This window comes from Nansenia antarctica, assembly GCF_963989245.1.
Source record: "Nansenia antarctica genome assembly, chromosome: 12".
In the NCBI taxonomy this organism is placed as follows: domain Eukaryota; kingdom Metazoa; phylum Chordata; class Actinopteri; order Argentiniformes; family Microstomatidae; genus Nansenia; species Nansenia antarctica.
The window spans coordinates 21,297,905-21,312,823 of NC_137682.1; the positions used below are offsets into that span (position 1 = coordinate 21,297,905).

The 14,919-nt window shown below is 43.8% G+C and overlaps 1 protein-coding gene across 1 annotated transcript in view; it reads right to left on the minus strand.

Moving 5' to 3' along the window:
• Positions 1–2,536: 2,536 nt before the first annotated feature.
• Positions 2,537–14,919, minus strand: part of stard10 (StAR related lipid transfer domain containing 10) — a gene marked incomplete at both ends in the record, with an annotated part of 17,328 nt that continues 4,945 nt past the window's right edge. Inside the window, 5 exons of the mRNA XM_080543032.1 lie at positions 2,537–2,740; positions 4,039–4,091; positions 4,923–5,040; positions 9,080–9,183; positions 9,500–9,647. Coding sequence (XP_080399158.1) covers positions 2,537–2,740; positions 4,039–4,091; positions 4,923–5,040; positions 9,080–9,183; positions 9,500–9,647 — 627 coding nt within the window. The remainder of the gene's footprint in view (positions 2,741–4,038; positions 4,092–4,922; positions 5,041–9,079; positions 9,184–9,499; positions 9,648–14,919) is intronic.

A 14,919-nucleotide genomic window follows, 5' to 3' on the forward strand; every position in this document is an offset into this window, starting at 1 on the left:
GTGGTTGGGGAGGGCGTTCCAGAGGGACGGGGCAGCGGCTGAAAAGGCCCTATCACCCCAGGTCCGGAGCTTGGTCCGGGTGGTTTGGTCGACAGACCAACATGTGGGCAGAAAGTGTTTTCCTCACATTGAAATACCACCTGCTATAAATCACACTTCAGAATTGACCAATTTCAGTGAGATGTTTGGGGCTTATATAACTGGGTAATCATAGTGTCTGAGTGTGTGTGCGTGATGATGAATAGAATCAGACCAAAACAATCTGTAAATCACATCAGTCATTCAGAGACCTCTTTCAGCAACACACACACATATCCACACAGTGACACACACACACATATCCACACAGGGACACACACACACATATCCACACAGTGACACACACACACATCCACACAGGGACACACACACACACATATCCACACAGTGACACACACACATATCCACACAGTGACACACACACACACACACACATATCCACACAGTGACACACACACACACACACATATCCACACAGTGACACACACACACACACACACACATATCCACACAGGGACACACACACACATCCACACAGGGACACACACACACATATCCACACAGACACACACACACACACACACATCCACACAGGGACACACACACACACACACACACACACATATCCACACAGTGACACACACACACACACACATATCCACACAGTGACACACACACACACACACACACACACACACACATCCACACAGGGACACACACACACATATCCACACAGTGACACACACACATATCCACACAGTGACACACACACACACACACACATATCCACACAGTGACACACACACACACACATATCCACACACACACACACACATATCCACACACATACACACACACACACACATATCCACACAGTGACACACACACACACACATATCCACACAGTGACACACACACACATATCCACAGTGACACATCCACACAGGGATACACACACATATCCATACAGTGACACACACACACACACACACAGTGACACATATCCACACACACACACACACACACAGTGACACACACACATACACAGTGACACACACAGTGACACACACAGTGACACACACACACACACAGTGACACACACACATACACAGTGACACACACACAGTGACACACACACACACACACAGTGACACACAGTGACACACACACAGTGACACACACACACACACACACACAGTGACACACACACACACAGTGACACACACAGTGACACACACACATACACAGTGACACACACACAGTGACACACACACACACACACACACACACAGTGACACACACACACACTCAGTGACACACACACACACACACACACACACACACACACACTCAGTGAAAGAACGAGTCAGGTCACATACTCCATTTGAAAACCTTGAATCTGTATTCAATTTGTGAAATTCTGCATACATTCATCCATCTCTACTGGTGAGGAGCAGACGTGTGTGTTTGAGTATGTGTGTTCAGACACCTGCATATGGGATGACGGCACAGAGAAACATGTGACCCAGACACATCATGTATAATGGGAGATAGGATAGAAGGAACGTGACAAGAGAAATGAGTTGGGATATACAGGTGCATCTCAAAGAAATGTGGAAAATATCGTGGAAAAGTTCCTTTAATTCAAAAAGTGAAACTTTCATATATTCTAGATTCATTACACATGAAGTTAAATGATATTAAGGGTTTTAATGTTGAGTAACATTAAAGCCGATTACGGCTTACAGCTCATGAAAATCTAAAATCCAGTATCTCAAAATATTAGAATATTACATAAGACCAACCAAAAAAAGGATTTATAGAAATGTCGACCTTCTGAAAAGTATGTTCATTTATGCACTCGATATTTGGTCGGGGCTCCTTTTGCACGAACGACTGCATCAATGTGGCGTGGCATGGAGGCAACCAGCCTGTGGCCCTGCTGAGGTGTTAGAGAAGCCCAGGTTGCTTTGATAGCGACCTTTAACCCTCCTGTCGTGTTCGGGTCGAATCTGACCGATTTACAACTTTCATCGATCGTAAATATTGTGTTTTACATTTGATTGCCTCAAGGCCTTGTGATATCCTCCACACGAAGCATTTGAACAATGTACAATTTCTGATCACCACGTTCATTGAATTTTGAGAGGTTTAGTCTGTTCCCGGTCAAAAATGAACACCAGAGGAAATGAATGGGTAACCCTAGATTATGTTCCTCCATCAGATAGAAAACATCCCCATACATCAGCAACCATCCCCATACATCCACAACCAGTACATTTTCACTGTCTATTCTTTGTATATTCACTGCAGATATTCATGTTAACCGCTAGTCTGAGACATACAATAATGAACTTTTCCACATTTCTTTTTTGAGATGCACCTGTATATATATATATATATATATGTGTGTGTGTGTGTGTGTGTGTGTGTGTGTGTATTAGTCACTGTCTCTCTCCTGTGTCTCTGTCAGCGAACTCAGGTGTGTGTATGTGTGTTAGTCGCTGTCTCTCTCCTGTGTCTCAGCGAGAGCACTCTCGTCGATGTTCTCCAGGCTGTCGGCGTGCTGGACGCTGAGCTCAGAGAGGGGGATGCTGGGTAGTGTAGTCTGCTCTGGGTAGAGCCAGGGCTTAAAGCCAGGGTTATGTCTCTGCTTCCACTCTCCGTATTTCAAACACGCCTTGTTAATCTTCTTCATAGCCTGTAACAGGATGTACACAGAGAGAGAGAGAGAGAGAGAGAGAGAGAGAGAGAGAGAGAGAGACCTGCCGTTAGGACGTAGGAGTTACTAGACAACAGGGAGACACATGCAGGCTACACCAACATCATTGACAGATAAGATAGCCAGACTGTGTTTGCCACTTCAAATTAATTAATTTATGCCATCCATGTTTAGAGGTAGCTAGCTAACATTACATTGATCATACTCGTAAGACTTTTCACTTTTCCAAAAATGCCGGTCGAGAGAGGACGCTGGCGTTGCTTGTTTTTCGACGCTTCTCCGCACGAAATCTAGATATACTTGCAGTATACAGAGTAGATTGTCCTACAAAGACACTTAGATTTAGATTTAGATTTAGTAATCTATCTTCTATCTTTTTTTGGTTTCTACAAAGATCGAGTTTCTACTACTCGATCTTTTCAGTTTGTAAAGAGTCTTTGAGTGTCTAGAAAAGCGCTATATAAGTCTAATGTATTATTATTATTATTATTATTGGCTTTGTGTCACCCCCATTCAGCTGAAACATTTCTATCATCATTTCTTAACATTAAGATGAAGAACAAAAGACACACATATGATACACACAACGACCCAGGCATTAGTACCTCAACCAGGATGTGTGTGTGCGTGTGGTTGTTGGTATTAGATGCTGACTAAAGGAACCCCCTCGTTCAACACACACACGCAGCCCAGGGATGCGTGGGAGGGACCATAAATTAAACATGCATGTGCTACCATGTGTATGTCGACTCCTGACTCTCTCTCTCTCCCTCCCTCCCTCCCTCCCTCCCTCTCTCTCTCCTCTCTCCTCTCCTCTCCCTCCCTCCCTCCTCCCCCTCTCTCCTCTCCTCTCCCTCCCCTCTCCCTCCCTCTCTCCTCTCCCTCCCTCTCTCCCTCTCTCCCCCCCTCTCCTCTCCTCTCCTCTCCTCTCCCCTCTCCTCTCCCTCCCTCTCTCCCTCCTCTCCCTCCTCTCCCTCCCTCCCTCTCTCCCTCCTCTCCCTCCCTCCCTCCCTCTCTCCCTCCTCTCCCTCCTCTCCCTCCCTCCCTCCCTCTCTCCCTCCCTCCCTCCCTCTCTCCCTCCTCTCCCTCCTCTCCCTCCCTCCTCTCCCTTCCTCTCCTTCCTCCCTCTCCTTTTCTTTCCTTCCTCCCTCCCTCCCTCTCCCGAGCTGAGTGTGTGTGTGTGTGTGTGTGTGTGTGTGTGTGTGTGTGTGTGTGTGTTTGTAATGTCCCTGTAATGTGTTTGCAGTGTGGACATAAACAAGCTGGAATGCACTTACTTTGGGAGCGAGAAACTGAGAAGACTTGTTAACAACCCACTTGGGTAGTGAGCCTAGACGAAAAGGAAAAGAGGGTGTGAGTGAAGGAAGGAAGGAAGGAGGGAGGGAGGGAGGGAGAAAAGGGGATTAAGACCAGATAATGTGTGACCCAGATCAAGTTGAACCCCACCCTTCGTCTCTGTAACACTATAGATGTCACACTCACACACAAACACTGAAGTGAACCAGAGATGATCAGAGCTTTAAAGGACGAGAGACTGAGGAAAGGTCATCAGTATGAATCATTCATTCGATCCCCTCCAAACACATTAACCGTGTGTGTGTGTGTGTGTGTGTGTGTGTTTGTATGTGTGCTAGTGTGTGTGTGTGTGTGTGTGTGTGTGTGTGCTAGAGTGTGTGTGTGTGTGTGTGTGTGTGTGTGTGTGTGTGCGGTGCGTGCGCCAGTGTGTGTGTGCTAGTGTGTGTGTGTGTGTGTGTGTGTGCGTGTGTGCGTGCGCCAGTGTGTGTGTGCTAGTGTGTGTGCGCCAGTGCGTGCATGTGTACGTGCGCTAGTGTGTGTGTGCTAGTGTGTGTGTGTGCGCCAGTGTGTGTGTGCTAGTGTGTGTGTGTGCGCCAGTGTGTGTGTGCTAGTGTGTGTGTGTGTGTGCTAGTGTGTGTGCGCTAGTGTGTGTGCGCTAGTGTGTGTGCGCTAGTGTGTGTGCGCTAGTGTGTGTGCGCTAGTGTGCATGCGCCAGTGTGTGTGCGCTAGTGTGCTTGTGCTAGTGTGTTTGTGCCAGTGTGTGTGTGCTAGTGTGTGTGTGTGCATGTGTGCATGCGCCAGTGTGTGTGTGCTAGTGTGTGTGTGCTAGTGTGTGTGTGCTAGTGTGTGTGCGTGCGTGTGTTACCCCGGGGATCCACCTGGGCCAGGTAGCTGAGGGTGCAGTGGTTCGGCCCTTGGCTCTGGATCAGGTAGCCAGTCTGGATGGACACAGCTCGTACCAAGTCCTTCTTCGGGGGGTATTTCTGCAAGAACACACGTATGAAAAAAAACAATTGGGAAAACGGCTTTAACAGAGTTCCAATAGGCCTGGTGGACTAGCGTTATATGCAGCTGTATGGCACTGTAAGTGAATGTTCTAAACCAGAAACCTTCAGATGTCCAACAGCCAAGTCAGAGGAATAGTCAGTTGGGACTGGTGAACTGCAGTGCACTTAGGAGAGTGTTAGAATATGCTATGCACTTCAATAAATAAAGAAGCACTTATCGTGAGTTTACGCGAGTGGACTCGCAGCACCGACGCCAACAGACCCAGTCATGCTAAGCGTCACTGCTAACTCAAGCTCTGTGATTTACCGTGCGTCAGTGAAGTGAAGGAATGCGGAAGCACAGGGTAGCCAGAAGTCACATGAGAGCTCTTATCTTCCCCTCAACATCCCTCACTCACACAGGGAGATAGAGAGAGGTGGGGGGGGGTCAAGAGAGGGGGTAGAACTGGGGGGCTGCGTCCTACACAGGATGTTTCTCTCCCTCTCTTCCTCCATCAAGCGAAAATGGTCCGTTGGATGTGGGCCTGGTTCCAAACTGAACACTGACCTCCTTCTCCCTATCTGACGTAGAGGGCGGTCTGACTGAGCTGGAGTTATAATAATAATAATAATAATACATTAGACTTATATAGCGCTTTTCTAGACACTCAAATACACTTTACAAACTGAAAAGATCGAGTAGTAATAATAAAAAGAAACAAAATATAAAAATAAAGTATAGGGGCCTAATTAAGGTAGTGCTGGGGACACATGAGGAGGGGAGGGGGAGGGGGAGAGGGTTAACTGGTGAAGGCGAGCTTGAAGAGGTGGGTTTTGAGGGCCTGTTTAAATGTTGGGAGGGTGTTGGCCTGTCTGATGTGGTTGGGGAGGGTGTTCCAGAGGGACAGGGCTGTGGCTGAAAAGGCCCCATCACCCCAGGTCCGGAGCTTGGTCCTGGTGGTCTTGAGGGTGGTTTGGTCGTCAGACCTGAGGCAACGGGAGGGGGACGAGGTCGGCAAGGTAGGAGGGGGCCAGATCGTTGATGGCTTTTATTGTTATGAGAACTCCTACTGTTATGAGAACAGTACGGGAGTGTTCCAGACGTATTCTAACTCATCATGTGACGCAGCAATTTGGTATCAAGCTACACAGTCGATGTTGTGGCACACGCAACAACAATTGGTTTCAGATGTGCTGTGTTATTCTCACTTCTCTCAAGGGCAAGTCGCCATGGCTAGGAGGGAGGAAGGGGATCTCAGTTTCAGTTTGGGATTCAGCTACACACGTCCAGACTGCCAGACGCTGACTTCCAAGAAGTGTCTGAGTACCGAGTTATCTAACCCTGGACTGTTGTTGCCCTATCCAGCTCAAACAGGCCAGCTCTCTCTACTTTTCACAGAGCGATAAAGCTTTATTCAAACACCAGAGGATTAATTTACATATTACACCCATAGCCGTCCTAGACCAGGCATACTCCTGTTTGCACATCACACAATCAACACATCTTTATCAGACTATACCCAAGTCCACTTTCCAAAACCATATACCTATGTGACCTTGTTGGGAGAAACCAATGGGTGTATGTGTGTGTTTATGCTATCTATATACACACACACACACACACACACACACACATACACACACACACACACACACACACACACACACACACACATACACACACACACATGGGGCCCTGCGTGAGAAATGGGACATTGAAGCATTTTTTCTTCATTGTAAACTTGATTTTTTAAATCAAACAATTACTATGCGGTTAAAGTAGAGAGTCTCTGTTTTTATTTAATGCTATTTCTCTACATATTAGTTTCACCATTCAGAAATAGAAGATATTTTGTATCCATCGTACCCAAAAGTGATGGGACAGAATGAAGCAGTCATGTTTAGTATTTGGTGGACAATCCTGCCTTCAGTCTGAAGACTTAAGACCCATTGAAGCCACCAGTTGCTGGGAAATGAAATGCATAATAAATGTGATTTAATCTTGAAATGTAATTCTGAAGGTTGGCATTGATAGGCAAGAACGTTTGGGCCCTGAAAAACCTAGTTGCCATGGCTGTGTGTTTTGGGTCACCGTCTTACTCTATGATGAAACACAATCCAATGAATTTGGATGCATTTACTTCCACTTGAGCAGATAACATGTTTCTGTAGCCTTCAGAATATATTCTGCAGTTACATCATCAATTAAGACAGTTCTAGTGGCAGCTAGGGATGCTCCGATTTATCGGCCACCGATTTAAATCGGCCGATTTCACTCCAAATGACTCGATCGGTGATCAGCAAAAATGGCCGATCGCAAAAACCCTTTTTTTTTTTTTTTTTTCTTTTTCTTTTCCCTGGGGAAGACAGATAACTGAACAGAAAACATAGGAGGACGTAACAGTATGTAAACCATGAAGGCCACGTTTATGATGTCTTTTATACAGCCATATCGACTGACTTGGGCTTCAGGCCCTAACTGGGTGATAGGCCAGACTTTTACTATGCCATAAAAATGGGTCTGCGTTTGCTTGGTGCCTAATGGATCAAAACTTTTGTCTAAAAAGCAAAAAATATGTAGGCTATCCAGTCAGTAGGCCTACAGTTATGTATTTTCTTTAAAATCGGTATCGGTATCGGTTGATCTTGAGGAAAAAAATTGGTGATCGGTATCGGCCCCAAAAATCCAGATCGGAGCATCCCTAGTGGCAGCTATACATGGCCTAAAGTAGAAGCCGTACACTCTCGTTCCAGACGCAAAAAGTGTATATTTATTGACAACAGTTAGACTTGACAAAGGCTACGGCCGAAACTGTTGTCAATAAATTTTTGCATCTGGAACGAGAGTGTGCGGCTTCTACTTTATCCTTTAGTATTCTGCTCCGTCGCCAGCACCTCGCCCAAGTTTTCTGCGATGTGCGTTCTCTTCTTTTTCAATTAGCTATACATGGCCTAACATTAACACTCCCTCCACAATGTTCCACCTGTATGTTGTCAAACTTTCCGTTTGCTATCACTCTGATTCTGTCCACAAAACCATTTTACAGAACCTCTGCAGGTTTTTAGTTACTTTTTAGCAAACTGTAAGTGACCGTCCTTTTTGAGTGGTTTAACGTTGCAGTGAAGCCTCTGTGGTTAGGCTGGTGATGTACTCTGACACACACACGCCTACCTCCTGGAGATCAGTGGAACAGTTGATTATTTTTTCTTAATTATTATGAGCATTCTTTGGTCATCCACTCTAGAAGTCTGCCTTGGCTGTTTGCGATTGCCGAGCTCACCAGTGTTTCCTTTTTTTTCTTCTTTTAAGTTCTTTTTTTCTGAGTGGGGCAGTCCCACTCATATTTTTCTTTTTATTGATAGAGACAGTAGAGGATTTTGACAGGAAGGATGGGTGAAAGAGAGAGGATGATATGTAAGTAAGTAAGTAAAGTAAGCGCTTAAATGCAGGACATGTCCACTGCCGGAATCGAACCGGGAACCCTGCGGATAAGTAATGGGACAATGGTCGACGCTTAACCCGTTACGCCACCGAAGCGCCCCCCTTTTTTGTTTTAATGATGTTAAAAACTATTGATTTTGGCATACCTAAGGTTTTGAATATGTTTTTGATAGCTTTTGTCAGATTGTTCAGCCTAATGAAGGCTTCTTTGACTGTTGACAGACACCAAAAGCAGACGCCAAAAGCAAAGCCTAGAATAAATACCATACGTTGACAGCTCTCTTATGTCTGAAAGAATTAAGTGATGGAAAAACACATGTCAAGCCAATTGTCCCATTACTTTGGGTACCCAGAAGTAAGGAGATTATGCATAAAAAGTGTTGTAATTTCTGAATGGTGAAACCAATATGTACTACTATATCTATTATATCTACTGTAACCTCACAGTAACTGTTTGATTTCAAATCCAAACGTTTGTAGTATAAAGCCAAAAGAAGAACAAATAATTCACTGGCCCATTACTTATGCAGTGCACTGTATATGTGTGTGTGTGTGTGTGTGTGTGTGTGTGTGTGTGTGTGTGTGTACACTCACGGCGTGTTGGACAGAGTGGTTCATGATGATATAATCTCCTCCCATTGGAAGCCAGGAGCGCAATGTGATGACATCACGGTTTCGAAGAGGCTTTGGACATTTCCCTAAACACAGGAAGAGGAAGAGATGGAGCCAGGTTAACACACTGCTCTGTGTGTGTGTGTGTGTGTGTGTGTGTGTGTGTGTGTGTGTGTGTGTGTGTGTGTGTGTGTGTGCACATAAGAAGCTTGCATGCATGTGTATAACTAATAATAAACACCTATTCCAATCTAAAGGAACCAGACAAGTACAGTGTACAGTATATACAACATGGTGACAAATGAGGTTCCACCGTACTGTTTATACTACCAGTTAGTTCAGATCTACAAACACAAAACATCATGATAAATGTGTGTGTGTGTGTGTGTCTGCATGCCGTACAGGAATAGTATCCAACGTCTGCGTTGACGGTGAGTTTTCCAATGTCGAAGGTCTCTATGACGTTTGCATCCCATTTCCGCCTGTACTCGATGTCGTGGAGAACGTCATACATGGTCTCAGCTGATACATCCTTACACACCATCCGACACTGTAGAAGCACACACAACACACACACACACACACACACAAACACACACGTCACACATGGCCGTAGAAGAAGAAACACCGTAGAAAACAGACAAGCAAACTGCACATCAACACAACTCCCTAGTGAAAACTAAAATATGCACAAAAGTGGATGCTGTCATTCCAAATACACTTCAGAAACTGTGTGTGTGTGTGTGTGTGTGTGTGTGTGTGTATTGTGTGAATATCACTGTGAATATTATTGTAGTTGAATATTAAAATTGGGTACATGATTAATCCAGCTTCAGGTTTTTTTAAACCAGAAGATATATACGCAAACACGCAAAAAAAACAACTAAATTAAAGACCCATAAATAAATGCAGCCTCCACTTTTGGTGGTCACTCTTAGTTTTAACACTTAAGACTATTCTGCAGTGGGCTACTTAAGATTATTTGATTATATGATTATTCACTTTCTTGATGCAAGACGCAGTGAAAGTAGTCAGTAATACTGCCCCATCTGTAGCCACTGACACCATGTGGCTGGTGTTTATATTTTTAGACAGTTCAGAATCTCTATGTTTATTTAATGCTATTTCTCTACATATTAGATTCACCATTCAGAAATCAAGATATTTTTTATGCATCGTCCCCCTGTTTCAGGATACCCAAAAGTGATGGGACAGATTGATCAAAAGTCCAAATGAAGCACTCATATTTAGTATGTGGTCGACAATCCTGCCTTAAATCTGCGACCCATTGAAATGAAATGCATAATAAATTGGATTTAAATCTGAAGGTTGACATTGATGGGCAAGAATGTTTTGGCCCTGCAAAACTCCCTAGTTGCCATGGCTGTGAGTTTTGGGTCACTGTCTTAGTCTATGATGAAACATTCCTCTCATACTACCCCATCTCTAGCCACTGACTGGTATTTATATTTGTAGATAGTTCCCAACAGCCTAAATAATGTGACATGTTCTAGTGTTTTGGACACATTGCTAGTCAACTAACACAGCTTGGCTGTGTTCAAAATGGCATACTAGCATACTGCCTACTACATACTCAATGAGTATGTACTGCATACTGCCTACTAAATTCATAATAAGTAAGCCAATACCAGCAGACTGTTCACACTGAAGTATGCAGCTCAGTATCCCAGAATGCATTTCGCACCGGCCGGCAGCGGGGACTTTAAATCAGGTTAAACCTCCATGGGTTCTAATATGTTTTCAGGTGAGAAAGTAACCATTTATATTCTCAAAATGTGACCAGTTTATCAAAATAACCTGTTTATATATCTGATCTGACGTTTGTTTTCCACTTCTGTAGGCTAACGTTAGCTAGCTACGTTACCTTAGTTATATACGGTACCTTTACTGCGGGGTTCGACAGCAACGTCGGAACAAATAGCTAAACAAATTGTAAAATTATTTGGGGGCCAATATCTTTAGCTAGCTAAAGTAACTAGCTTACTATATTGTTGTTTTTGCAGTTGGTAAAAGAACAGGATAAAAAAAAAAAAAATCCTTCATCTGAAGCTACAATACTGGGACCATTCGTGTCTGGGTGGCTACAGGCAGTCAAATACTAGGCAATGTGTGTGTGTGTGTGTGTGTGTGTGTGTGTGTGTGTGTGTCACAAATAAACGTCCCATCAGCCATTAGGCTACATAACGCTGCCAGCTGTGGTGACTCCTCCAGGCGGTGGTTCATGGTGGCCACCTCTAATGGTCTAAAGAGCACTGTGTTCATTGACTATAGAGCAATTATTCTGACCTCACACTGACTACATTTTAATAATAGATAATAAAGAAGATTTGTGTTTTGGATTGGCCATGTCAAATTCTGACCTAAATCCAATTGAGAAGCTGTGGCAGGACCAGAAGCGGGCAGTTCATGCCAGACACGCCTCAAACCTCACTCATTTGGCTCACTTCTGTAAGGAGGAGGCAATAATATCTCAAAACAGATCAGAGACTGATTAGCGGCTATACGAGACGTTTACTCCCAAGTTATCACTCCTAATGGAGATGCCACAAGCTATTGACTGAAGAGGTTCACTTATTTTTGCACCTGCACTAATTTCTTCATAATTTATTTTTCCTACTACACGCATGATTCCCTCTAAACCAACATATGGAATTGGTAAAAAAATTATAAACCTGTTATGTTAGATAAAAAAAACTGATTGAATAAAGATTTCATGGTAAAAACAAAAGAAATCTAAAATTGCATAAGGGGTTCACATACTTTCAAGCAGCACTGTACATTTTCTCCATCGGGTTCGGGTTCATTTATGTTACAGCAGATGTAAACTAGCCTACAATATCGATCCAATGTTGGTGGTTTTACCAAAGCACTACTATACTACTATTGTCATTACTCAACAGTTCACATGCTTTGATTGTTTAGTAACAGCCTAAATATGAAAAGTAATAGGCTATAAACACATTAGGGTTTTACGGTTAAAACGAAAACCGTGGTCTCTAAAAATAGCAACAGTTTTTATTTATTTCTTTTAAGTATGATTATTTTTAACATTTTATCACAACGTCATAAATTGCTGTATATTATATTATAATAAATGCTTTAAGAATGTGTGGTTAGCCCCGCGGTGGCGTAGCGGTCTAAGCACTAGCCACTAGTGCAAGCTGCCCACCGGGGACTGGGATCGAATCCCGGTCTCGCCAGACCCGGATATGGCCGAGGCACACAGGGAGCGGCATATTGAGCTGCCGCTCCAGAGGGCGGTATAGGACTATTTCCGGACAAGGATCCGTCGCGCAACAGCGCCCCCGGGGTGCCGGAATAACGGTGCTGGGCTCGAGGAGCCAGTCAGCTAGTCTGCCTGGCGATCTCCTCTGGGGATGCCGGCCACGGGGTCGTGCGGCGGATCCTACGCAATAGGCAGGGGATAATTGGATGCTAGGTTGGGTTCAATTGGATACCAAATTGGGTGAAAAAGGGATAAAATCTGAAAAAAAAAAAAAAATGTGTGGTTGAAGATGCTATGAAAGCGATTTTTTTTAAGAATGTAATTTGTCAATAAATGAACTGTCTAAAAACTGAAACTGAGAAGTGACAGCTTCTGCTCTGAGAATTAGGGAAGCTAATTGGAAGCTAGTTGGTCCCTGAAAAAAAGCAACTTCTGCAATATGGACGCATTCAGTGCAAGCAAAAGTTGACGAGGCTGTGTGGGCAGCTCAACAATGTCATTTTGAATCCCGGTTAACCTGAAAAACCGCAGTCTTTCTCTGGGAAGATTTAACGGTATTTAACAAAAATTGGAAACCGTCCTAAGCGCTTTGAGTTGCATTTCATGTAGGAAAGGCGCTACATAAATAAAGCTTTACTTATTTACTTACTAGCTTCACGCACATCCAATATTGTAACCTCCCTGCCTCACGAGCCTCAGGGTGCCTACCAGTGTAAACGGCTGTGATGAAGCAGCCGAGGCTAAACACAAATTGACATATACAAATATCTCATTTGTGCAAATACAACATAAAACAATGGCTACAGTGCCTGCAGCGGGCTCAACGAGAAAGAAAGACAAATCATAGATTCTGAATCAGTTATTTTTATCAATACCCAAAGCATGAATTTAGACTTATGGAAAGGAACATTGGTATCTATTTATCTTTAAGGCCATTACCCGGAAGGTTACCTCCTTATCTTACATCATTACTTGATTGGAACTATGGACCCTATTTGACACGCTCAAATGACTGGCTTACACTACTAGAGGTTCCCTGCATACAGACCCAACTTGAAATGTCAGCCTTTCATTATAATGCTCTGGCTGCTTGGAATGACCTCAGCTCACGCTGCAGATTAATGCACCTTTGTCCTTTGGGAGTTTTAGAAATGTAATTGCTGATCTGCCTGCAACAGTTTGCAACTGTTTTTAGGGTTTTCCCCCTTTATTCTGTACGTTATATATGTCTTTATAATTGATTGTGTGTTATGTTTACCATGTAAACTGATTCTTTGTTTTATCAATGTTTATTGTTAACTGTTGAATAACTTCAACCAACTAATCAATAATAATCACCAATGCATTTTTCCCGTTGCCAAAAAGCATTATTTTCATTTCTTCAGAGAGTGCAAAAGACTGTCCCAAAGATGTGGTGCTGGCAGGCCTAACAAGGTTAGTAACACAATGTCCATCCCTATCCAACTGGTCTCTCTTAGGGAACTCTGCTTTGTTTGTAAAACAAACCTCTTTTCGTCTGAAATGTGTGTGCACACTACTATACTCATAACAAGTAAGGACATTTTTTTAGGTCTCCTAAACATTTTTGGAGTATTGACAGCTTTCATATCTAAAGAATGTTTCTAACCTTCTGTTATGAATATGGTAAAAGTGACATTTTCAAACACCTCTTACTACCGGCTCTGATGCGGTAAACAGAGACATGAGAGCCTGCTGGTACACAGAGAGACATGAGAGCCTGCTGGTACACAGAGAGACATGAGAGCCTGCTGGTACACAGATGTACAGATTTGACTGGACTAGTATAAAACCTACCCCGCCGCCTATGAGAACAACGCTGATAATTACAGTTATCACAACAATGACCACACTGACCTAACTCAAATATGATATGGCAAATTACACCAGTCATCTGTGTGTGTGTGTGTGTGTGTGTGTGTGTGTGTGTGTGTGTGTGTGTGTGAGAGAGAGAGAGAGACAGAGGGGGGCGGGGGGTAGATTGACTAGGGACTTAAAAGTCACGATGGAGCAGTGAGAATAATGGAGCTGTTGTGTCCTCAGGGCAGACTGAAACTGGAGAGGAAAAAAGAGAGGGAGGGAGAGAGAGAGGGAGGGAGGGAGGGAGGGAGGGAACAACACTGTAATTGTATTAAACTAACTCAGTACACTAGACTTCTGATGAGGGAAGAAGAGACAGAGAGAAAGGAGGGGGATGAGAGAGAGAGGTGGATAGAGAGAGAAAGAGTGTACAATAGGAGGGTACATTAGGTGACCAGTAGACTCTTCGCTCTAGGAGAGATCATAGGTGGCCAGCACGCACAATAGGTCACATGACATCACCTCTGCCCTTAAACAGTGCATCCCCGACAGATACAGAGAGGGAAACACAATTTCAGCCCTCTGTATTGTCTGTACATATATTGGATTGACAATAAAGCTGACTTTGACTGACTTTGAGACAGACAGACAAACACCCACACACATGTTCAAACCCAACTGAAAAAGACCTAGGCCTAACTACAGTCAGCTGCTGGCTAAACCCACTACTTAGTCTTTTATACAGAAACATAGGCTA